We start from the raw sequence: 25682 nt of genomic DNA on the forward strand, positions 1-25682 counted from the left end.
TGGAAATTTCAGCTTCCGGTATCTTTCTTTCATTTGTAACAATTTCTTTCATATACTTAGCATAATGATTCATTTTGAGCATATCAGTCAAACGCATACGCAAGAAGATAGGTCCAATCATTTCAGCAAAGCGCTCAAAATCCTCATCATCCTTTTTCTTCGATGGTTTAGGAGGAAAAGGCATGGGTTTCTGAACCCATGGTTCTCTTTCTTTACCGTGCTTCCTAGCAACAAAGTCTCTCTTATCATAACGTTGATTCTTTGATTGTGGGTTATCAAGATCAACAGCAGGTTCAATCTCTACATCATTATTATTGCTAGGATGAGCATCAACATGAACATCATCATTAACATTATTACTAGGTTCATGTTCATTACCATATTGTGTTTCAGCATCAAAAATAAAAATATCATTAAGATTCTCAGGTGTGTCAATAACAGGTTCACTAGAAGCATGCAAAGTCCTATCATTTTTCGTTTTCTTCCTTTTAGAAGGACTAGGTGCATCAATAATATTTCTCTGAGAATCTTGCTCAATTCTCTTAGGATGGCCCTCGGGATACAAAGGTTCCTGAGTCATTTTACCACCTATAGTCATAACTCTAACAACATTATCATTTTTCTTACTATTTAATTCATTGAGCAAATCATTCTGAGCTTTAAGTACTTGTTCTACTTGAGTGGTAACCATAGAAGCATGTTTACCAATAAGTTTAAGTTCACCTTTAACATTAGCCATATAATCACCAAGTGTTCAAGCATATCAGCACTGCATTTTAATTCTCTACCAAAATAAGCATTGAATTTTTCTTGTTTAACCATAAAGTCATCAAACTCATCCAAGCATGGGCTAGCAAACTTAGTAAATGGGATTTCAGCTTTATCATATCTATAGAGAGAATTTACCTTTACTACCTATGTCGGGTTATCAAGACCATGTATTTCTTCAATAGGTGATGGATTAAAACCATGTATTTCTTCAACAGGCGGTAAATTAAGACCATGTATTTCTTCAATAGGAGGTAAATTCTTAACATCTTCAGCTTTAATACCTTTTTCCTTCATAGATTTCTTTGCCTCTTGCATATCTTTAGGACTGAGAAATAGAGTACCCCTCTTCTTCGGAGTTGGCTTAGGAGTTGGTTCAGGAATTGGATCAGGAATTGGATCAGGAAGTGTCCAATTATTTTCATTAGTCAACATATTATTCAATAGAATTTCAGCTTCATCTCGTGTTGTTTCCCTGAAAACACAACCAGCACAACTATCCAGGTGGTCTCTGGAAGCATCGGTTAGTCCATTATAAAAGATATCAAGTATTTCATTTTTCTTAAGAGGATGATCAGGCAAAGCATTAAGTAATTGGAGAAGCCTCCCCCAAGCTTGTGGGAGACTCTCTTCTTCAATTTGCACAAAATTATATATTTCCCTTAAAGCAGCTTGTTTCTTATGAGCGGGGAAATATTTAGTAGAGAAGTAATAAATCATATCCCGGGGACTACGCACACAACCATGATCAAGAGAATTAAACCATATCTTAGCATCACCCTTTAATGAGAACGAAAATATCTTAAGGATATAATAATAACGAGTTTTCTCATCATTAGTGAACAGGGTGGCTATATCATTTAATTTAGTAAGATGTGCCACAACAGTTTCAGATTTATAGCCATAGAAAGGATCAGATTCTACTAAAGTAATTATCTCAGGATCAACAGAGAAATCATAATCCTTATCAGTAACAAAGATAGGTGAAGTAGCATAAGCAGGATCATATTTCATTCTGGCATTCAGAGTTTTTTGTTTCAGCTTAGCTAATAGTTTCTTAAGATCACTCCTATCATTGCAAGCAAGAAAATCTCTAGCAGTTTCTTCATCCATAACATAGCCCTCAGGCACAACAGGTAATTCATATCTAGGGGGAGAGTCTTCATCATCACTTTCATCAATATTATCAGTTTCAATAATTTCATTCTCTATAGCCCTAGCAAGTTGTTCATCAAGAAATTCACCAAGTGGCACAGTAGTATCAAGCATAGAAGTAGTTTCATCATAAGTATCATGCATAGCAAAAGTGGCATCATTAATAACATGCGACATATCAGAATGAATAGCAGGTGTAGGTGTCGCAAGTTTACTCAAAACAGAAGGTGAATCAAGTGCAGAGCTAGATGGCAGTTCCTTACCTCCCCTCGTAGTTGAGGGATAAATTTTTGTTTTCGCGTCTTTCAAGTTCTTCATAATGATAAGCAGATATAAATCTCAAGTGACTCAAAGAATAGATCTATGCTCCCCGGCAACGGTGCCAGAAAATGGTCTTGATAACCCACAAGTATAGGGGATTGCAACTGTTTTCGAGGGTAGAGTATTCAACCCAAATTTATTGATTCGACACAAGGGGAACCAAAGAATATTATCAAGTATTAGCAGCTGAGTTGTCAATTCAACCACACCTGGAAACTCAATATCTGCAACAAAGTGGTTAGTAGCAAAGTAATATGATAGTAGTGGTAACGGTAGCAAAAGTAATATTTTTGGTGTTTTATAGTGATGATAACAATAGCAATGGAAACGCAAATAAGCGAAGAACAATATATCGAAAGCTCGTAGGCAATGGATCGGTGATGGAGAATAAAATGCCGGATGCGGTTCATCATGTAACAGTCATAACCTAGGGTGACACAGAACTAGCTCCAGTTCATCAATGTAATGTAGGCATGTATTCCGAATATAGTCATACATGCTTATGGAAAATAACTTGCATGACATCTTTTGTCCTACCCTCCCGTGGCAGCGGGTCCTATTGGAAACTAAGGGATATTAAGGCCTCCTTTTAATAGAGTACCAGACCAAAGCATTAACACATAGTGAATACATGAACTCCTCAAACACGGTCATCACCGGTAAGTATCCCAATTATTTTCACTTCGGGGTTAACGGATCATAACACATAATAGGTGACTATAGACTTGCAAGATAGGATCAAGAACTCTCATATATATTGATGAAAACATAATAGGTTCAGATCTGAAATCATGGCACTCGGGCCCTAGTGACAAGCATTAAGCATAGCAAAGTCATAGCAACATCAATCTCAGAACATAGTGGATACTAGGGAACAAACCCTAACAAAACTAACTCGATTACATGATAAATCTCATCCAACCCATCACCGTCCAGCAAGCCTACGATGGAATTACTCACGCACGGTGGTGAGCACCATGAAATTGGTGATGGAGGAAGGTTGATGATGAAGATGGCGACGGATTCCCCTCTCCGGAGCCCCGAACGGACTCCATATCAGCCCTCCCGAGAGAGTCTAGGGCTTGGCGGCGGCTCCGTATCGTAAAACGCGATGAATCCTTCTCCTTGGTTTTTTTCTCCCCAAAAGTGAATATATGGAGTCCAGGTTGAGGTCGGTGGAGCGTTAGGGGGCCCACGAGGCAGGGGGCGCGCCCCCACCCTCGTGGACAGGTGGGAGCCCCCTGACGTGGATATTCCTTCCAATATTTATTATATATTCCAAAATAATTCTCTGTTGATTTTCAGGTCATTCCAAGAACTTTTATTTCTGCACAAGAATAACACCATGGCAATTCTGCTGAAAACAGCGTCAGTCCGGGTTAGTTCCATTCAAATCATGCAAGTTAGAGTCCAAAACAAGGGCAAAAGTGTTTGGAAAAGTAGATACGACGGAGACATATCATGCTACTGCTAGGGTTTTCCCTAGTAGTGTATACCTAGCTGATATATATGGGCTACCCAACACCCATCCAACCCAGCTCATATGTGGGACGGATTGGGCCACCGGACATGTCCGCATGTCGGACCCAAAAAATCATCCCAATTTGACCAAATCGATCGTTCTTACCCCCCCCTCCCGCACGTCTACGCCATCTCCCTCCCCCGTGTCTGTGCCATTGACCTCCTATTCCACCCTAGGTGTTGACACCCACTTCGCCGTCAGCCTGCCGCCATGGACAATGGCACGGAGTCTATGGGGGCTACCAACCATTGGAAAGGAAGTGGAGACTACCACCCGCAAGGATCGGTGCCAACTGAAGCGTGCCCGCAAGAAGGTCGAGAAGGAAGATGTGATGAATAGCGTCCTCAACATGTAATTCGCCTTTGTTTGATGTTTTGGGCATCATCAGACCCTCAGAAAAGAAGGTGAAGTCAAAAGGACTAGCATTCTCAAACCATGAAGATGTACTTTGTGTAAAGCTTTGGTTGGCCATAAGCATGGATCCTATGTGTGGAACCGAGCAAAATGGCTCTAAGTATTGGCCAAAAAAATCCACAGGCGGTACCATGAACATAAGCACTACGTGCATCCACATGCAATCCATATCACCCGTAATGAGGGCTCAGTCCAACGTAGATGAAACGCCATCCAAGAGTCCATTATAAGTTTTGCGGTTACTATGCGCAAATGCCAAATAGGCATCAAAGTGGTGTTGGACTCGATAGCCAGGTAGGTTTTGTTTGCTTCATATTGTTCAGCATCTTTCTTTCTTGCTTCGTTTCTTGCATTGTGTTGATGAGTGATTTTTTCGTGATAGATGGGGTTGGCCGCCACTTTGGACCATGAAACTGAGAATATGCCATTCACCATGTCCTATGGTTCAGCGTAATAGAATGCGAAATTGAAAGTGATGGCCTTTAACTCTCTCTCTCTCTCTCTCTTAGTTTGATGTCTAATTCTCGGCTGCCTACATGTGCACCATCCCTAAGATAAAGCAGACGAGACTGGAAGAAGTGCCTCCCATGGCTGTTCTGAGTGAAATCAACAAGAGGGGACAAGATGGTGCAGGCCAACCACCGCGAGGGAGAGTTGTGCCTGGCCTACAATGTTGGCGAGCAATGGGGAAGTTGCATGTGTTTTTTGCGATTCTTGTTGCGACGGAGAGGGGGCCACCCAATGGTTGCTGCAACCGGCGACCTGTAATGCTGTGAGCTACAACCAGTACGGGGGCACTGCTATAACCGGTGGCCACAAGCGCCGACGAGCTGCAACCGGTGCCTGGCACTGCTACGATGTAGATGGGTATTGCAACGAGTTTTGGCAGCCATCGACGACGTCGACAATGGCAACCACCCGGATGTTGTCAGGCATCGGTGCGACATGATGTTGCGACGAGAGGGGCATTGGGGGGGAGGGGGAGGCTGCTATCAGGCCTCGTCGGAGTTGCATGCGCGTCGCGCGAGGTGGAGATGTGCACGTTGATGTTGCGACTAAGAGGCGAAAATGATTTTTTTTTTGTTCATGTGTTGACCAAGCATGGGCGCTAACCCTCTCCATGCAACGGCTACACGGCGACCGATGGGGTGCTTGCGCCAGTCAATCGACACATAGTGCTCTCCAATTATTTTAGAGTTAATTGTAGAAAACCACCACATTTGGGGCAACGTTTGCAGAAAACCACATAGTCCCTAACTAAAACTTTTGCAAAATGCATTGATCAGGTGATTTAACCCATTTAATCATTTTTTGACAGGTGGGACCGGACTCTAAGGAGCTAACTTGGTAAAAAAATTACGTACACATCCCTGGATCTAAAACAAAAAGCAATCAACCCCTGCTCTTAATCTGATACCCTGCTCCCAGGCCCTGCCTGCTCCCGATCCAATCGGGAGGAGGCAACCGCACACGCTCAACCTCCTCCCGCAAGATGGGGACGAAGCCCGTGTAGGGGAACGCAGCAGGAAAGAAAATTTTTTGGTATAGCGAGCACGCCCAGGACCACTATGGAGACTGCATACAAGGTTTGATCTTTTTGTTACCGACTTGTAGCGCGGCGGAAGTAGAGTTGATGACGATAGGCGGTGCAGATCCCCGCAGCTAGGATTTACAACCCCCCAACCACAAGGATGTATACCCTCATCTGCCCCTCGGACAGTCCTCCGGAGGCGGCCGGACAGTCCCTCGGACGATGTCGTGGACAGCCCTTCGGGAGGACCTTTGAAACTCGGACGATCACTTGGACAGCCCTTCGGGAGGACATTCGAAACTCGGACGGTCACACGGACAGCCCTTCGGGAGGCACTCTCGAACTAAGACCGAAAGTACGATCTCTCTGCAGAGTTGCACACATACGGTGTCATCTATCCGGCAGGGCTTCGCCGTCCAGAACTAGTTCCCACCGGATCCCAGACAACCTTTCGGCTCTACGAAACTATTTTGCTAGGAGGGAGAGAGAAGCCAGATCATTGCATGGCACTTGTATGTGAGAAAGAGTGAGTGTGGAGAGTGCCTCTCCACCTCTATTTATAGGAAACCCAAGGGGTAGGGGGCGCATGAAAAACCCAAAATGCCCACACTTTATGTCACACATAAAGGGCATAAAGGGATGACAAGTGGAGCTCCATGGAGGAGTTGCACCCTTGAACGGCCCACCTTCATGGGCCCCCCAAAGGGGGTTCCTTGATCCCCAAGTCCTTCTAGAAGCCTTTTGGGAAAAGCCCCAAAATGTGGCTTTCCATAAAAATATCCATAAAGTGATTTTCACTATTCAGGAGACTATTTTCCGCGACCGTTAAATCCGAAAATATTTCTGTGGGTCTTAGAATAATTCCAGTACCCACAAAAATCATTTTGGATATGTTCCAAAACAATTTCAGATTAGTGATTTTCATCTGCGAAAAGTAACCAAGCCGGTTTCGGCAGCTCCGGAATATTTCGGGTTTTTATCTCGGAAAATTCCCAGAAGTTTCCAGAATGATTCTGGCAACCTGCAAGAATTATCAGGCGTGTGCCGAAACCAATTTGACTTAATGATATACCCTGAAACAACTTTTCAGTTTTACCGAAACTCATCCGGTGTTCTCTCTCTCCAGAACTTTTCCGTTGTCTCCGAAACTTTTTCCGAAGATTTTCTCCGAGACTCACTGTCTAGTATTCAGCAGATAGATGACCCTTAAGCGTGTGACCCTATAGGTTCGGTGAAGTATAGACATGATCTGGAACCCCTTCCGATCATTGACCAGCATCGAAGCCGTGGACACCCATATTGATTCCTATACCCACACGAATAAATATTCGAGTGAACCTCCAGTTGCCGCGTGCTATTCCCGTTGCTTCGCGATATGTTACAAACACCTGAGGGGATATTTATTGCATTCCCGTGGATCAACAATTTGTCCACCATGCAAGTTACCTCGTTATCGGTTTTGTTCTCTTTTCTCGTTTCCGTATTTCGGCATCCCAGTGACAGTGATAAAATCACAATGTGTCTGGCCAGGCGATGGTGTACCGTAACAACGAGAGGGCCCGAGGATATCTCTCCATCGTCGGAGGCGCAAATCCCAATTTTGAGCTATCAAGTTACTTGACACACTTTTCCATGAACTCGTAAGTCGCCGTAATAGCCATCCAGTTACGGATGACGTTTAACAAACCCCAAAGTTCATGAATGAAGCAGAAGAAACTCGATACTCTCATGGTCTAAGGAATCATGCAAATGTTAACCATCCCTGTGTTATTAACCATTAACTTGTGACGAATGTATCTCATAGCATAACATCAAATCGGGTCGATTCAACACAAATGTTCTTCTAACATTGCGCCCTCAAAACTATTGGCATGGACATGCCCATGATTGGGAAAACATAATCATCATGTAACTCTTGAGCTAGTCTTAGAGGCATGACTAGGAATGCATTTTACCGTTTATTATTCCACACGTGCACACGGGTTTTCTCCAAAGCCTTTATGGATATACGGGCTCGGGAACCATAGCAGTTATAGCATGGAACATAAACATAATTATGAGCATGGAGATAAATAATAATATTTATTATTGCCTTTAGGGCATATCTCCTACAGCCCGACATGCCCGACATGGTGGTGGTGGGGGGGCAGCTGGTCGGCGGCACCGACGGTGGAGTTCGGGCGGTACCCAATTACCAGGTCGAGCACATCTTCGCAGGAGCGGTCGGGGTCGTCGTGGACGACAAGGGAGGTGCTCGTGGCCTAGGGTCGTTGTCGCGCCGTTCCTGCTAGTGCTCGCCGGCGACAGCATATCGATCCCCTCCTCCCCATCGTGCAGCCACCAGGAGAGCCTCCTCACTCACGCATGCGCCCGCGCCCAATCCATTGCGCGCCGCCTCCCGCACGTCGTCCTACCGGTCGCCGCCACCTTCCGCGCCTTCGGCGACAAGAGCCTCCCAGCCAACGTGTACCTTCTCCTTCCTACTTCTCAACTCTCTCTTTCTCCTTCACAGGGGAGCAACCACGGCGCCTATCGGACCCAGCCATGGCCGCTGCCCCGCCTCCTGACGCCGGCAACTGGCGCGCAGCCACCCCTGCGTGCACTGCTAGCCCTCGTGGTTGCGGAGATGGCCGGCGTGTGCGGGGAGGGGGTTGATTGCTTTTATTTTTAAGATCTAAGGGTGTATATGTAAATATTTTGCCAAGTCAGCTCCCGACAATTTGGCCCCACTTGTCACAAAGTGATTAAATGACCTAAATCACTCGATCAGTGCTTTTTACAAAAAGTTTACTGAATGCGATATTGTGATTTTTTGCAAACGATGCCCCAAATGTGATGGTTTTGTGTAATTAACTCATTATTTCAATATGGTTGGAGATGCTCTAACATGCGCGCCCCAAACCAAGCAAAAAGAAGAGAGAACAAAACGCGAATGAAGCACGGTATATGATTGCAATATAAAAATATCACATATTGCAATTCAATATTTGTACACACAGAAATTGAAATGAGAAACTGCGATGCCAATCTACTCTGTCTTCGTAATTTTGGACGACCTTCTTTGTAAGTTGTGCTAGTACTTGACTTGTATGGTCCCACACTCACACACACACACACACACACACACGGGCCACACGGCTGCAGCCGCAGCGACATCTGCCGCCACGCCGGCATCGGCAACGGCGCGGCGGTCCGCGGAGGCCAGCGAGCTCGCTCCAGGGTCCAGGCCACCCCCACCCCGTGCCCTACGCGCAGCGGCCGTCCACGTGATGCGCGCGGGCTGGGCGGGGCCGGCGATTCGTCGGCTACCCCAGGCTCGCCTCCCTCGCCGTCGCCACCACCGGTTTCCGTCTACTCGCCTCCCGAGCTAGGGTTCCTGACCGGGCCTTCACTCTGCTTCTGCTGAAGGTCTTTTTCTAGCACTCACAAATCATGGCTGCAATAATCCCCACATATATTTATGCTCTCTTTGGCCACTAATACAATTACAGAGTACAGACAGGTAAATAGACTACTATTTCGTCTGTAAACTTATATACGTTTACAGAGGGAGTACTACAAATTAGAAGCATCAGGAATGCAATAAGAGTCTGTAACAACATTGTTTTGATTACATTTCCATGAACAAGTACTTTAGTAGTAGTAGCTTACTGCATTTATTTCCACAAATCACAACATCGGCACTTGTTGGATATAATGCACTGAACTGGATAGTAGTACCATTGGTTGCAGTTAAACCTGCTCAATCTGCGGTGGTCGCCTTCCGCCTCATCCTCGCCCAGTTCACAACCACAAATACATACTCCCTCCGTTCCTAAATATTTGTCTTTCTAGACATTTCAAATGACTACTACATACGGATGTATGTAGACATATTTTAAAATATAGATTCACTCATTTTGCTCCGTATGTAGTCACTTGTTGAAATGCCTAGAAAGACAAGTATTTAGGAACGGAGGGAGTACATTTTATCACAAGCCTCATCAAAGAACAGGAAATAGGAGACCCTCCAGGTTTTCTTGAACAGAAGGGAGCAGAACACTACCCACAGGCCAACCACGAAGCCGACGCTTAGTCCGAAACAGAAGGGCATCGTCCCGGATCCTTCTTTGCTCGCTGTGGGGTGGCTTTCCGCCGTATGGTTTCCTGGACAAGTCTTCCGGAGAGGAGGCCCGCAGAGTCCAGGGTTGCCAATGTACATGGAGGTGGGATCATCGGGGTTGAGTGTGTCGAGCTGGGGGCCCGATGGTATGCTTCCTGATAATTTGTTGTAGGACAAATTCAGATAGCTTAGCAATGTTAAATCGGATAGTCTCGAAGGGATTTCGCCAGAGAGCTGGTTGCTGGAGAGATCAAGTGATTCCAGTGAGCGCATGGAGCCAATGCTCTCTGGAATTTTTCCAGTCAAGTGGTTCAGGGATAGATTCATGCTCACCAAACCTGATACAGGACCTGTGTTTTGGGGGATATCTCCAGTTAAATTATTGCAGGACAAATCTAGACTCACCATGTATATTGATTGACCAATATATTCTCGTCCTTGCCCTTTTGTGACTACAAATATGCTATCAATATAATAATACGCAAATCCACCAGGAACATCGCCATCATCTACTGCAACAATGCCGCTGGAAGTGCCGGACGGAATATCCCGATCTGCTAATTCTGTGGTTTTGGTCATGCCATCCATGTTTAGCAGGGACCGAGGTATAGAGCCTGAGAAGTTGTTGTGTGCTAGGTCCAAATATTGGAGATGACGAAGTTCTTTAAGCTGGGCAGGTATATAGCCAGAAAACATGTTGGATCTGAGACGCAGATATTTCAGTTGTGGCAATTTTTGTCCAATCCATTCTGGTATGCTCCCAGAAAACTCATTTTGCCCAAGATCAAGAAAAGTTAGTTCTGGGCAATTCTGTATTAACAGAGGGAATTCTCCCGAGAGGCTATTGTTGTCGATCCTAAGAGTCTCAATTGACATAGATAGCGGCATGGTAGAGCTTGAATCACTATCCGGAGAGGTTGTGTTTGGCGTTGCCATTGCTGAACTTGATGTCACATGTTCTGAACATCGAGGGAAGTGACCTGTTATCATATTACTTCCAATGTCAAGATATCTCAGGGACTGTATTTGGCATAACGATGCCGAGATAGTGCCTGTGAAATAGTTGTTAGAAAGAAACAAACTCTCTATATATATTGGCCATAAACTCAATGGTACAGGCCCTGACAGAAAGTTGCTTGAGAGATCCAATTCAGTTGTGTACTGAGGTAGCTGTTGTACTGAGCCTGTGAATCGATTCGAGCTTAGATCTAAGACATCAGCTCCCATTTGTCCAAGAGTAGCCGGTAATTTGCCACCAATGTTATTGCTGGAGAGGTCCAAAATTTCAGCCCCTATAAATACAATCCAAAACCAACCAGGCATGGTATCAACTATGCCAGTACCAGACATATAAAGGAAGGAGATATTCTTCTGTGATTTAAGCCATTGAGGAAATCTCGGCCCAAGATAGGATGATGTTAATCCTAGTGACTGTAATGTGAACGGAGGGATCCAGTCAGAGTTCAGCTCCATGGTAAAGGAATTTCCAGATAAGTGTAGGTGCCGCAACTCTGTAAGCTTGGCGAAGTGACCTTGAGTGATGAGCCCATCCATCTGATTGTAGCCTAGGTTCAGATAAATCAGGTTAGAAAGCATACCTATCCCAGTTGTCAGAGGTCCTGTAAGCTTGTTGAATCTAAGATCAAGAGTGGTCAAGCTAGTCACGTTGCTGATCCAGCCTGACAAGGAACCGGTTACGCTGTTGTGGCCCAGACGCAAGACCTGCAACTGACACCATGAACATTTCGGTAACCTGTCGATTAAAACTGTCACATCCCCTTGAACATCATTCCCTGCCAGTTCAAATATTCTCAGCCTGCAGAGGCTCGTGAGTGTATCTGGTATCATTCCCTTCAGATAGTTACCACTCAGCTGAAGGACTTCAAGTGAGGTGAAGTTTCCCAAATGTGCAGGAAACATGCCATATATACCGCTATACTCAAGGCTGAGATATATGAGGCTGGTTGCATCCAAAACCCAACTGATAGCCTTGAACTGCATTTCAATTGAATTGACAGAGATGTCAAGGATCTCGAGCATGGTGAGATTCGAGCGGGACACAAAGTGGCCTCTGCTATTAAGCGAACATGACGATAGCCTGAGGACCTCAAGAGCGGCCAACTTGTTTACTGTGTCAACCCAGCCTATCACAGTGCTGAGGTTCAGATAACTCATGTCAAGATGTTTGAGCAAGGAGAGACGTGGCAGCCACGAGAGATCTTCTTGGTGCAATTCTTTAGATAGACCATAATAAGATCTCAGAGCAATGCTCAGATCGAGGTATAACAACCTCGAGAGGTTGCCAAGTTGATGGGGCACTGTGCCAGAAAAATCAAGGCTGGAGAGGTTGAGGTACCGCAGGTCACCAAGAGACCCTAAGAACTCCGGGAGGCGTCCTCCAGGCCCGGTGAGATCCTCATTCCCGCCAAGGTCCAGGTGCTGCAGATGCTGCAGGTCTTTCAGAGAAGAGCTTATCTCACCTTCGAGGGAAGACTGGTCGTCCCGTTTATGGAGGTCGAGCTTGATGACATGGCCGGTCATGTTGCTGCAGCTCACACCCTCCCACCGGCAGCAGTCCTGCCCTCGCCACAACGAGAGTAGGCCATCTGGGTCAGCCGTGATGCCGGCTTTGATGGACAACAGAGCTTCCCTCTCCCTGGCGATGCATCCTCCTCGATCATGGGTTGTGCTCAGTGCTTCTGGCTTGGACCACACTAGTGTTGTGGTTTCTGTGAGCACGAGCAGGAAGACTGCGAGTGCGAGCATGGTGGATTGGGAGCTGAAAGTGAAATGTGTTTCGTTGTTGAACTTCATTGTTTGAGGAGCAAAGTGATACGGCAACAGGTATTATCGCAGTCAAGAAGATGCAATGGCCTAAACAATTGCAAATTTTTACTGTGGTATTAGTGCGGTCAAATCAAATCGATGTTGGAATGGAGAAGAAAAACGAAGCATTCAACACATTCAGCACTTGGCAGGAAAGAGGATCTACCGGGTCAAAAAGAGAAAGGAAAAGGAAAAAGGACATAAACAAACATTTTCCTTTTCGTAGTGCTTCAGACCCTTCAGTCCTGTGTTATGCGAGTACAGTCGAGTATGAATGTGCAGTTTGTTTCCACTCCACTCACCGTATAACATAAATTATTTTACTAGAAGTTAGTTTGTTCACTAAGAAAAAGGAAAGCTTTAATCATTTGCCCACACTATGTATCATTGACAATGCCGACACATTGCCGCCTGACAGCAGCACCAGAGAAAAAAATGTTGCTGCCCAGGATGGAACTGGAGACCTTCAACATTGACGAAGCACAATGGAGCACAAACATAGGAAAAGATAAAATACTCGAGAATCCCGGGCTAAGATGCATGGAGCCGAAGGAACGGATGATGACGCCGAAGCTACTGCAAGAAAGATGCCATGATCATCGCGGATAATCGCCCCCGTCCCTCCTGAACCACCGTCTTCATGAAACTAAGCATCAATGTCACATCCCAAAAAAATTCAAATCTTGAATTGTAAATAAAATAAATCTAGAAAACACAGGGCATATACATTCACCATATATATAAAAAACAATCTACTCTATGAAAAGGAGAAATTGCTATGCCCAATCTACTCTATGTCTACCATAATTTTCAGGGAATTTAGTGGCTTTTTTCATTGACTTGTGTGGCCCCACAAACTGACACAAACATACGCACGGGCACATGGTTTAGCCACTGCGACACAGAAAAGTATTACATCCGTCCCATAATATAAGAACGTTTTTGACACTACTGACTCAGGGAGTATAGAAGACAAGGCGGCCATCTGCCGGCGGCGGCGGCAACAGCAACGGCAATGGTGTCGTGGTCTGCGGAAGCCAGCGTGCTCGCCTCTCCAAACCACCCCACCCCACCCCCCTATGCAGATCTCTAGAGGCCGTCCATAGAATGTGTGGGGGAGGGGCGTGGCTGGTGACGGTGCCGTGTTCTGCGGAGGCCAACGAGAGCTTGCGCCCCCAAAGCTGCCCCGTCCCCTACGCCAAGCTCTGGAGGCCGGCCGTCCATGTGATGCCGGCGGGCGGGGCGCGGCGTGGCGCGGCGCGGCCAGTGATTCCTCGCCGCCACCGGTTTCCATCGACTTGCTCGCCCCCTGAGCTAGGTTCCTGAACTGGCCTCCACTCTGCTCCTGCTCGTGATATTAACAGGTCTTTTTCTACCACTCACAAATCACAGGCTGCAATAATCCCCACATATATTTATGCCACTAACAGAATTACAGAAAATTACAGACGGGTAATAATTAGATTACAAATCGACATGTTTCAGAGAATACAAGATGATGGCATAGTCAGGTTGAAATGCTCAAACTTATTTGCTTACTATGAATGCAACAACAGTTTGATGAAACAAATAAGACTACAGATACATGAACAACTAAATAGTACTCCTTCCATTCATCTATAGAGAAATCACAACCCCAGCACTTGCTTATTGTAGTGGAGTGCATACTAGTATCAGTGGTTGCAGATAAACTTTCTCAATCTGCGGTGGTCGCCTTCCTTGTCATCCTCGCCCAATTCACAACTACAACCACATACATTTTATCACAAACCTCATTGAAGAGCCGGAAATAGGAGATCCTCCATGTTGTTTTAAATAGAAGGGAGCAGAACACCACCCAGAGGCCAACCACGAAGCCCACGCTTAGCCCGAACCAAAAGGGCATCACCTCGAATCCTTCTCTGCTCGTCGTGGAGGGGCTTTCCGCTGTATGGTTTCCCGAGCAGCTCTTCCGAAGAGGAGGCCCGCAAAGGCCAGCGTTGCCAATGTACATGGATGCGGGGTCGTCGGGGTTGAGTGTGTCGAGCTGGTGCCCCGACAGTATCCTTCCTGATAGATTATTGTAGGACAAGTTCAAATAGCTTAGCAATGTTAGATCGGATAGGCTTGAAGAGATTTCACCAGAGAGTTGATTGCTGGAGAGGTCAAGTGATCTAGTGAGTGCATTGAGCCAATGCTCTCTGGGATTTTTCCGCCCAAGTGGTTTAGAGACAGATTCATGCTCACTAAACCTGATGCAGGATCTATGCTTTTGGGGATATCTCCAGTTAAATGATTGCAGGACAAATCAAGACTCACCATGTATATGATTGGACCAATATATTCGTGCCCCTGCCCTTAATTTTGTGACTACAGATATGCTCTTAATGAAATAAAACCCATGTCCACCAGCACCTTGGGGGTTATCTACACCATCATAATCATCTACTATAGCCATACCGCTGGAAATGATGGAAGGGTTATCCAGGGTTGCTATTTTTGTGGTTTTGGCTACACCATCCATGTTTAGCAGGGACTGAGGTATACTACCTCAGGAATTGTTGTGTGCTAGGTTCAAATATTGGAGATGACGAAGTTCACTAAGCTGGGCAGGTATATATCCAGAAAACATGTTGGACCTGAGGCGCAGATATTTCAGTTGCGGTAATTTTTGCCCAATTCATGTTGGTATACTTCCAAAAAACTTATTTTGCCCAAGATCAATAAAAGTTAGTCCCGCGCAATTCTGTAATAACAAAGGGAATTCATCCCGAGAGGTTGTTGTTGTCAAGTGCATGTGAGAGCTTGAAAAACTTTCCGGAGAGGCTGTGTTAAGTGGGACCATCCTTGATCCCGATGCTACATTTTCTGAACATCGAGAGAACTGGCCTGTTATCATATTCTTTCCAATATCAAGAAAATTAAGGAACTTCATTTGGCATAATGATGCCGGGATAGTGCCTGAGAAGTGGTTGTCAGAAAGAAACAAACTAAATACTGGCCATCTGAAATTCAAAAGTAATGGTAGAGGCCCTGACAGAGAGTTTCTTGAGACATCTAAAAAATCTATATGCTGAGGTAGCTGTTGTACTAAACCTGTGAACTTATTCGAGCTTAGATCTAAGACAACAGCTTTCATTTGTACAATAGTAGCTGGTAACGTGCCACTGATGTTATTGCTAGATAGGTCCAAAATTCCAGCCTCTGCAAATACAGTCCAAAACCAATCAGGCATGGCATCGGCTATGCCAGCATTGGACATAAAAAGGAAGGAGATACTCTCTTGTGATTTGAGCCACTGAGGAAACCCTGGCCCAAGACGGCATGATGTCAATCCTAGTGACTGTAATCTGAACGGAGGGACCCAATCATAGTTCAGCCCCATGGTAAAGGAATTTGCAGATAAGTGCACCCCCTGCAACTTTGTTAGCTTGGAAAATTGATCTTTAGTGATGAGCCCATCCGGCTCAAAAAATAAAACATAACGCCAGCAAGTGTGCAGGGGGCCCCTGCCCCCCCCCCCCCCCCCAACCACTTCAACATGTTAGATTTATTCAAATATTCTCAGGCTACAAAGGTTACTCCCTTCAGATAGCTACCACTTAACTGAAGGACTTCAAGTGAGCTCAAGTTGTGCAGGAAACATGCCATATACACTGTTGCGCTCAAGGTTGAGATATTTGAGGCCGGTCGCGCCACAGGCCCAGTTAATAGTATATATAGGCTCAAGATAGTCCTGCCCTCGCCACGATGAGAGGAGGCGCTCTGGGTCGGCCATGATTCCTGCTTTAATGGACAATATGGCTTCCCTGTCCCTCGTGATGCATCCTCCTCGATCATGTGTCCTCCATGTATCTGGCTTGGCCGCTTGGGCCACCCTGTTGTGGTATCTGTGAGCAGGAACACCAAGAATGCAAGTGCAAGCATGGCGGATTTGGATCTGAAATATGTTTCATTGCTGAACTTCATTGTTAGAGGAGTGATGTGATATGACAAGAGATGTTTTATCGCAGTCAAGACGAAGTGGCCTGAACAAGTTGAATTTTTCAGCATCGTAACATATCGCGGTCAAACCAAATCGATGTTGGAAAGAAGAAGAAAAAGAAAGCATTCAGCACTTGGCAGGGTTCAGGGTTGGCCACATTTACATGGAGGAAAGAGGATCTGCCGGGTCAAGAATGAAAAGAAAAGCGGATCTAAAAGACGATTTCTTTGCACCGCTCCCGTCCAGTGTTATTATTTCTGTGTCACTAGTGTTGGTGGAGTCAAAAAGGTAAAGAAAAAATGATCTAAAGAGATATTTTCTTTTCCCTAGTGCCCCGGTTCAGTTTTATTACTCTGTCATGCACTCAAGCTAGAGTCAGTGGAGTGAATGGCTAGCTATTAATCAAGTAGTCCCCCCTCCGTTTCTATATACAAGACTTTTACATATTTCAATACGGGACTACATACGGATGTATATAGATGTATTTTAGAGTGTAGATTCACTCATTTGACTCCCTATATAGCCTGCATTCGAATCTCTAAAAAGACTTCTATTTAGGAACGGAGGGAGTACAATTTACTAATTTAGTATGTGTAGCTGCAGTTTGTAATTCCCACTATCTGGGTAACATGATTTACTGTAATTAGTTTGTTAACAAAGAGAAAAATATCTGATCATCTGCCCCTCCTATGTATCATTGACATGCAGAACAATGGCCATCTGATTGTAATGCCAAGCAAAAAATGAAACATGGTAAAAGAAAATAATGCTGCCGCCCAGGATTGAACCCCAGACCCTCAGTACTGATCAAGCAGGTAAAGCGCAAGGACGAAAAGGAGAATGCCTGAGATTCCACGGTCAAGATGGCGCCGAAGAGACAGAGGATCGGATCACACTGAAGCTAGTGGGGCCGGGGACGCCTAAGGCTCGTGTATTCTGATTTACTTATTTTGAGAAAACACATCTTCTGATCTTTGTCATGCTCCCCTGCGAAACATGATGGTTTTGAAAAATGCCATTTCATGCCATTTCCAGTGACATTTTTCGAGGTCTGGAGTGGCGTTTTTCAAAGTTTGCAAAAACCGCAATGGCATTTTTCAAAATTTAAAAGTTGCAGTGCCATTTTTATGAACCGCCGTACTTGAGATTTTTTTTTATGAATCGCCATAATTAGAGTGACATTTATCTAATTAACCCTTAGAAGAATGGTGGCTGTGTGTTGTAGTTCTTTATTTTCTTCATGAAGAACATGATGGTTTTTGCTGTAGGTTGTAAGTGTAACAGATGAAAAGACACAAATTATTTACTGTAAAGTTAGTTCGTTAATGGAGAGAAAAAAACTGTTATCATTTTGTCCTGCTATATTATCATTGGCATGCAGAAAAATGCCAGATGAATGGGGCCAAAAAAAGGAAAAAAAACGATTTGCTGCTGCCCAGGATCGAACTGGAGACCTTCAGTGTGTAAGACTGACGTGATAACCACTACACCACAGCAGCCGTTGTGGCTAGTTGTAATTAAGAAACTAATTGTTCATTATTGTCCTTACCGTTGGCACCCTCTTCTGATTATCTCAGCAAGATAACCTTAGGTAGCAAAACAACTTTTACGGCTCTTTAAAGCTGCCGGAAGGAAACATCATATAATGTTACATGACATGATTTATCCGCAAAACATAGAGCTTGTTCACATTATTACTGTCTTGACAAGTATATTGTCTAGCGCCACACCATACATGAAGACATGAAGTTACATCACTGTCTGAACTCTGAACTGGATTAAGAGCAAGTTTGGTTGATCCCATCGGAGAGATGGAGCGTGCAGCCTTTGGGAGCCATGCAGCAGTTGCACCTCGCCGGGAGCTTCTGTGAGCCGGAGGACGGGCAGGTTATGTAGTCGACCTCCAGGCAGTACTGAGGGCAAGCCACGGCTTCCATGCCCTCTTGATTTTGCCCCAGAAGCACAACACCTGAATATATGAATGCACAGTGAAAGAAAAAACTTACATATAACACCTGAATATATGAATACACTTGATGTGCCCCGGGAGCTTCTATAACAAATTCGTTTCAAAGCTTGGATTTCTAGCTTTGAAGAAACTGCCATTAAAACAAGAGTTGGATCTGTTTGCCTACCAGCGAGGAGGAGAGCGCAGGCGATGTGAAGTCTGGAGGTAGCCATGTATCATGTATGTGTACTCTGTACACACTCTTGAGGTGGTTGGTTCTGAATTCTGATCAGGAAAGCTGGTTAAGGTGTTTGCTTCCACTGACATCCTTATATATAGCCTATGTCCTGAAGAGTGCTGCCTTGTACAGTAGCGGGTGGCTGCGATGAAACGACAATTTTTTCGTAGCTTGGAGTCAACTAAAGTAGGCTTGAACCTTGACCAGATTACCTTCACAATGACTCTGTATGGATCTAGTGGAACTCTCACCATAAATCTACCATGACTGCATTTACTTCTCAATGGAAATACAACAGCAGCTTTATTTGACCGGCGACTTATGCTTGGACGGTCGCAAATCCTCTGCCTTGGTTTTCCAGTTTCTGTATAATTGGGCGGCCACAAATGCTCTGCCTTGGTTTCCCAGTGTTTGTATAATTAGACTGGACTGAAAGTATCTCTAACTGATCTCATTTAAAGGATGATACGGTGCAGCAGTGGCGGAGATAGGGGGGACCAGCAGGGCCCCTGGCCCCCCTAGCATCTGTGATTTAGTGCAAAATTGCAAATGAACAATGAAAAAATAGTGATTTTTTTGCTGCTAACAATCATTCTTTTTCAATGGTTTGGCTCTTCTTCCTAATCAGTTTTAACAGCACCTGGCCCTGGTGATACATTTTTTCTGGCTCCGCCACCAGCGGTCGAGTACCTTTAGAGGAGGATATTTACTCCTCTACAAAAGTGTTGTTTCTAACCGATCTCCAATACTTAACTCAAATTCGGTAAAAATTTGATTACTACATCAAATTAGATTCGATATGTTTTACATAGCTTAGAATATTTTTAAAACTAGATTGCATAAAAACTAAATAAAACTACTCGCTATCGCTATCATTCGCAATGACTGTATTTAGTTCACAAAGGAAATAGCAGCAGCTTGTTTGATCGGCTAGTCTATTTTTGGACGGTCGCAAATCCGGGAGCCCCTCTTCAGGGGAGGTCCTAATCAGCGCCTTCAACGTAGTTGACTAGCGGCTGCTCACGCATGAGCGTAGCGGGCTGAGGCCCAATTTGGCGCTTCGCTCGGTTGGATGCACTAGCTCCTAAAAAAAATAACTCATTTTGCCAGTAAACCAGGAAAAAATCAGAGTGTCGGTGTACTGAAAACCAAGAAGAAAACCGACACTCTGGTTTTCTATATTTAAAATAAACTCCAACATTCATTTTTTTCCACAGAGATAAAGAAAGCTCATATAACTTTATTTTTTTTTCATGAATTTGAAGTGGTTCGCTAATATAAAAAATATTTTAAAAAATCATAAAATTTAAATAAAAAACTTTACAAATTTCTAAAAAATCACAAATTTCAAAATACTTCAATTGATTTTGAAATAAGTTCATCAACTTTAAACTAATTTCATTTGAAAATAGTTCATCGTTTTTGGAAAAAGTTAATTGAATTAGGAAAAAAAAGTTCACCAGTTTGGAAAAAATGTTCAATAAAAATGGAAATTTTCTTTAAATTTTGAAAAAGAATTCACCAAATTTAAAACAATTATAAAATTTGATAAAAATTCATTGATTTTGAAAAACAAGTTCATAGATTTTTTTAAAAAAAATCATCAGTTCCGAAACCAAATTTCATAGAAAATAAAAAATGTTAATCAATTTTTTAAATGATCACCTGTTTTCGAAAATGTTCATGCACTTAAAAAAGAAAAAAAAACCGTAAAAACCCAGGCGGAAAAGACAGAAAAAAAGGACAAATAATGCGCCGGCACACTACTAGACCTGCACGAAAACAACTTAAGCGACACTTTATGCGCAGGATAGGTTTTGCCCCTCTCCATTGCCTTAAGTGCCAGCTCACAAGCTGGCGCTCGTGCATATGCAAGCGGGCCACGTCACAACTTGGCGCCCGCAGATCGCTCTCTCGATCGCTTGCTTCGCCCACCAGTATTTTTTCGTTTTTTGAACTGTTGGTCTGGGTGGGAAAAAGATGTATTTTTGATATACTGTTGAAAAAAATTGTGAAATAAAAATTTTCATACAGATTTTAAAAAAATCATCAATTTGAGAAAAGTACATGAATTCGGAAAAAGTTTGCCAATTTGAAAAGAGTTCATGCATTAAAACACCAAAAAAATCAAAAAGGTTACAAGACAACACAAATGCTCATGAACTAGGAAAAAGTTCATAAATTTGAAACAAATTGCGAAAATGAAAACAGTTCACAAAGTTTAAAAGTATTTCACAAAAAGTAAAAAACGTTCATGGATTTGGAAAAATCACACATTTAAATAAAGTTTGCAAAAGTGAGTAATGTTCAAGAAAATAAATAAGTTCGCAAATTTTAAAATAGTTCGCAAAATTGAAAATGTTCATAAAATTAAGGAAAGTTTGCAAAATTTAAAAAAAATCCATGCATTTCAAAGTTTCCGGGATTTTGAGAAACATGCTCCTAAAGTTTTTCTAACAAAAAGAAAACATAAAGAAAAATAGAAAAACAAAGCAAAAAATAATAATTGAAAACAAGTTCACATTTTTTAAAAAGTTCATGAATCAGAAAAGTTTGTAATTTGGAAAAAGTTTGCAAAATGAAAATAGTTCATGAATTTGAAGAAAGTTCATAAACTTGAATAAAAAGGTCGCGGATTTTGATAGTGCAGCACTCACATGACAGGTCAACTTCATGCACGCCACTATCCTTCTCCCTTCATTCTTAAAAGGAAGGCCGAAGGCATATAACTTTTGGCGGTTTTGCATTCCTCTGCAGCATCTGCCATGTCAAGATAGCATGAAGTGCGACTCTGCTGGATGTGATCGATTCATTTTCTCCCACCCCGGGGGCATACGGGTCTGATGTTTGAACTTCTGAAGTCTGACGACGCAAAGTTTGATCAAATTTATAGGAAAATTTATGAACAACTATAATACTAAATAGATATAAGACAAAACTATATTTTATTATTGATTTAACGATACTAAAGTTGTATTGTACTCCATCCGTTTCTAAATATTTGTCTTTTAGAGATTTTAAATGGACTACCACATACGGATGTATATAGATATACTTTAGAGTGCAGATTCACTCATTTTGCTCCGTATGTACTCCCTTCGTTCCATAATAGATGACTCAACTTTGTACTAACTTTAGTATAAAGTTGAGTCATCTATTTTGGAATGAAGGGAGTAGTCACTTGTTAAAATCTTTAGAAAGACAAATATTTAGGAGTGAGGGGAGTAGTTGTTAGTATCTTTCCTACAAACTTGATATAAATTTGCACCGTTTGAGCCAAAATTTATGCCTTCCTTTTGAGATCGGAGGGAGTATAATTTTCACAAGTATAATAAAGTAAAAATAGGCCCGTTCACATGGCCTGACGTTAGCACCATAGGCGGTGACTAGGCTCTGGCAGTGACCAACATGGTGGCAATCTGCAAAGATACTCTATTGACCAACACGGTGTTCTTCTCTGCAAAGGGTGACGGGTGGCATAGCATGAGTGGACGAACCTCACCGCTGCAGAGATGGGTCATGGATTGGGTCTGTGGGTACCATATACTACTAGTCTTTTTTTTCCATGCAGTGACGTGTGCGATGATGTGGTTGATCTTGTTCTACACATCTGATTTTTCCTACAAGTAGGGAATCAACCACACACTACTGTTGGTTGAATCGAGTCGAGTGGAAGGCTGTTAGCCATGGCCTCTGCTGAAGGAGGAGACAAATATCGGTCGTTCCTGCACGGCGAGGGCGAGAAGAACACGGTGTGGAGGCATGGAGCCCCTCCCAACTACGACCTCGTGAACAAGCTCTTCGAGGATGAGCGGACCAAGGTACGAATGCTTCCTTGAGTGGTGTACACAGATTAGTAGCTTCAACTGCGAAAACGTCTTACATTAATGAACAGATGTGATAGCAGAGTAAAAAAGTTCTTCATCTTGGAAGTTAAACTTGTTCACATGCATGGCTTGGGTGCAACAGGAATGGGCCGAGGGGTCTGTGGAAGAGAGGGTGCAGCGCTTGCTCAAGACCTGGGAGATGGAGCTGGTCCACAAGGTGCGGCCCGAGGACCAGAAGAGCGTCCACCCCAAGAACTACTCCGCCGCCACCAACGGTACAAAAATCAACACCTAACACATAGTACAATCGAACGATCGACCGGCACAAAAATGGATGAAACAAAACTTTGTTGCAGGGCTGAAGCCGCTGACGCGGGAGGAGGTGATGGGCATGGGCGGCTACAACGCGTTCCTGGCGACCACGCTGCCGCCGGAGCACCGCATCTACGACCCGGACGCCGAGACGGTGGAGTCGGCCACGGCCACGTTCCTCACGGCGTTCCCCCGGGGCTTCGCCATCGAGGTGCTGGACGTGTACAGCGGCCCGCCCAATCCCAGGATCGCCTTCAAGTTCCGGCACTGGGGCCACATGGAGGGCCCGTTCAAGGGCCACCCTCCGCACGGCCGCCGCGTCGAGTTCTTCGGCGTCTGTGTCTTCCACGTGAGTTGATTTGATTGGCAGTAATTGATTCATGGTGGTATATCGATTGTTCGTTGCTCTTCAACGGTTAAGTTGCCTGCAACAATGTGGCGATATATGTACAGGTTGATGAGGACACCAAGGTGGAGAAGGCGGAGTTCTTCTACGAGCGTGGCAACTTCCTCGCGAGCTTCTTGAGTGCGCCTCCTGCTGCTGCTGCGTCGGCTTCAGGTTGCCCTGTGATGAGAGGAGACTGAAGCGCGACGGAATCGACGAAACATGCATGTCACTAGCTAGTATTGTCTCCAGAATTCGGATTTGGCTATATTCCATGTAATGCCAAGAAATGTTTAAATAAAAAAATATTTCAATCAATCGACTATATTATCAGTGTTTTTTTAGTTTACCGCTATCCAATGGCGGAGCTTGCAGCATATTTCTGGACAGGCTGGCTAGGCTAAATTGCATGAAATTGGCATTTCCTCGGCCCATGGACCAAATATAATAGGAGAAGGTGCTGCAAAGCTGGGCGGGCCATGGCCCATGTAGCCTTGCTGAAGCTCCGCCAGTGCCGCTATCCCACTTCTAGTTTAACCTCAAATGGGCGATGTTAGGCGCCGGTCGCACACCCACCGTCCGATTGGTCCAACTGTAGTTGCTTGATCCCTACCTCACCTTATCCCTCCTCAATGGTGGTGTGGAGGCGTAGCTTACGGATGGTTTTGCCTGGAGGTGTTGCTAGTCCGTCGCATGGCCATGCAACACTGTACGAGTGTCGGCTTCCTGGCTTTGAGCGACCTCACAGCCAGGCTTCATCCCAACGAAGCTCTATGAGGTGGCCATCGAAAGGTCTCTGTGAGGGTTTCTCCTTTCAAATTTGATGGTTGACTTCAACGAGCAGTTACAAACTATCGACAACGGCTTGACGCAGAGGAATGTTTGTGCAGCGGCGGCGGTCCACATCACATGTAGTTCTTGAGATCATGGAAAAGTAGTGGAGGCAAAACATAACAAACTTGATGGTGGTGCTACTTGAGCACCCGGTCTCGAGCTCCGGGGTGAAAACCTAGGTCTGAACTGCGTTGATTTTACCTGGCAATGGCGATATTTTTATGTCGTTACCTTATTGAAGGCATTGCTCGAATATGCTCGAACTGATTTTTCAGGGTGAAAGCCTAGATTCTGGCCTTGCTTGGTTGAATTCGGCGACGGCGGCAGTTTAGCGTTGCTCCCTCCCTGAAGGCGGCTCTGTTGAAGAATCTCACCATCCGTGTGCTGTCATGGGATGATTGATATGGTCATTGTTGTAGTTTGTCGATCGCAGGTCTAATCGGTTTGAGGTTTTGTTTTTCTTTTTTCCATCGCCTATGCATGGCTTTGGTCTTACATGACTTTGCTATTTGCTGGCGTGTTTTTTTTGTGTGTTGGTGTTAGTTGTGTGCATCCTATTTATGTAGAAGCTGGATGTATGCTCATTGTGTTTGTAAACCCTTGATGCTCCATTTTAAGCTAATAGAATCCATCCTTTATCCAAAAAAAATCCTCTTTCCACTGCTTAGTCCCACTACGAGTCTTCCTCTCATCCTTGCCGGACCCACCTCGTGCCCTCCCGCCCTCCCGCACCTTGCCGTCGTACTTTTAGGGGTGTGGGGGGGGGGGCGCCATGTTCCTAGTAGCTGATTTCTTTTTACGCATACCACGTGACATGTGTGGTAAGCAATTCAAAAATAAATAAAAACAACATTTATTTTTACCATATCGTTCAGCCAAGCCCACACACGTCGAGCGGTCTAAATTTGATTGTTTACGTGTACATTTTTTTTGAAAAGGGGGATCTCCCCGGCCTCTGCATCAGAATGATGCATACGGCCATCTTATTAACCAAATAACAAAAAGTGCCAACAAGGTTCCACAGTCTCCAGCCAAACAAAAAGCAAAGGATAAATGCAGCTCACACAGAGCGACAGACGGCTAGATACACAAACTAGCCCGAAAAAGATGCCACAACCGGCTGGCTAAAAATAGATATGGAAACTAATTGCCTATCCTATTACATGACCGCCATCCAAACCGGTTGAAGATATCCCAAGCTACCATCTCCCAACGGATAGATCTAGTAACCAAATGCTCCCTGGCCTCCATCGGAGTGAGTAGCGACCACGAACGGATCAGTGCCGTAGCTCGGAAGATAACCTGCAAAAAGTGAATCCATGATGTTCTGTTAAAAACCAAATCATTTCTGCAATTTCAAATAGTCCATAACAAAGCGCAAACTCCAACCCGAATATGTCTTGCTAATTCAGGCTCAACCCCATTAAGCCATGTCCCAAATAAAGCATTGACCAAAGTCGGTGGAGTAATATTAAAAGCAATATGGACCATCCGCCATAGAACTTTGGCCAACGGGCAATCAAAGAATAAATGCT

The 25682-nt window shown here is 44.3% G+C and overlaps 2 protein-coding genes, 1 non-coding gene and 2 pseudogenes across 3 annotated transcripts; 1 reads left to right on the forward strand and 4 right to left on the reverse strand.

The window, feature by feature from the left end:
* Positions 1 to 8815: 8815 nt before the first annotated feature.
* On the reverse strand, positions 8816 to 12627 carry LOC125531940 (annotated as a pseudogene).
* A 1708-nt stretch (positions 12628 to 14335) lies between these two features.
* LOC125533213 lies at positions 14336 to 16003 on the reverse strand (annotated as a pseudogene).
* Positions 16004 to 18029: 2026 nt separating this feature from the next.
* On the reverse strand, positions 18030 to 18102 carry TRNAV-UAC. Its single transcript has one exon. It is a non-coding gene; the product is annotated as a tRNA-Val (tRNA).
* Positions 18103 to 18190: 88 nt separating this feature from the next.
* Positions 18191 to 18859, reverse strand: LOC125531930 (proteinase inhibitor PSI-1.2). The gene is made up of 2 exons (XM_048696145.1): positions 18739 to 18859; positions 18191 to 18572 (listed from the first exon to the last, which is right to left on the reverse strand). Exons 1-2 carry the CDS (start codon positions 18782 to 18784, stop codon positions 18382 to 18384), a joined length of 237 nt encoding a protein of 78 aa, XP_048552102.1. The 5' UTR covers positions 18785 to 18859; the 3' UTR covers positions 18191 to 18381.
* A 3494-nt stretch (positions 18860 to 22353) lies between these two features.
* Positions 22354 to 23631, forward strand: LOC125540270 (pathogen-related protein). The gene is made up of 4 exons (XM_048703867.1): positions 22354 to 22610; positions 22759 to 22891; positions 22973 to 23277; positions 23382 to 23631. Exons 1-4 carry the CDS (start codon positions 22476 to 22478, stop codon positions 23511 to 23513), a joined length of 705 nt encoding a protein of 234 aa, XP_048559824.1. The 5' UTR covers positions 22354 to 22475; the 3' UTR covers positions 23514 to 23631.
* The last annotated feature ends 2051 nt before the right edge of the window (positions 23632 to 25682 follow it).

The sequence above is a fragment of the Triticum urartu genome, chromosome 1, assembly GCF_003073215.2.
Source record: "Triticum urartu cultivar G1812 chromosome 1, Tu2.1, whole genome shotgun sequence".
NCBI lineage: Eukaryota > Viridiplantae > Streptophyta > Magnoliopsida > Poales > Poaceae > Triticum > Triticum urartu.

Coding starts and splice junctions, on each gene's coding strand:
- LOC125531930 (XM_048696145.1), bottom strand. CDS start 18,784: ATGGCTACCTCCAGACTTCACATCGCCTGCGCTCTCCTCCTCGCTG. Junction 18,573..18,738: donor CTGCGCTCTCCTCCTCGCTG/GTAGGCAAACAG, acceptor TCATATATTCAG/GTGTTGTGCTTCTGGGGCAA.
- LOC125540270 (XM_048703867.1), top strand. CDS start 22,476: ATGGCCTCTGCTGAAGGAGGAGACAAATATCGGTCGTTCCTGCACGGC. Junction 22,611..22,758: donor TCGAGGATGAGCGGACCAAG/GTACGAATGCTT, acceptor TGGGTGCAACAG/GAATGGGCCGAGGGGTCTGT. Junction 23,278..23,381: donor TCGGCGTCTGTGTCTTCCAC/GTGAGTTGATTT, acceptor ATATATGTACAG/GTTGATGAGGACACCAAGGT.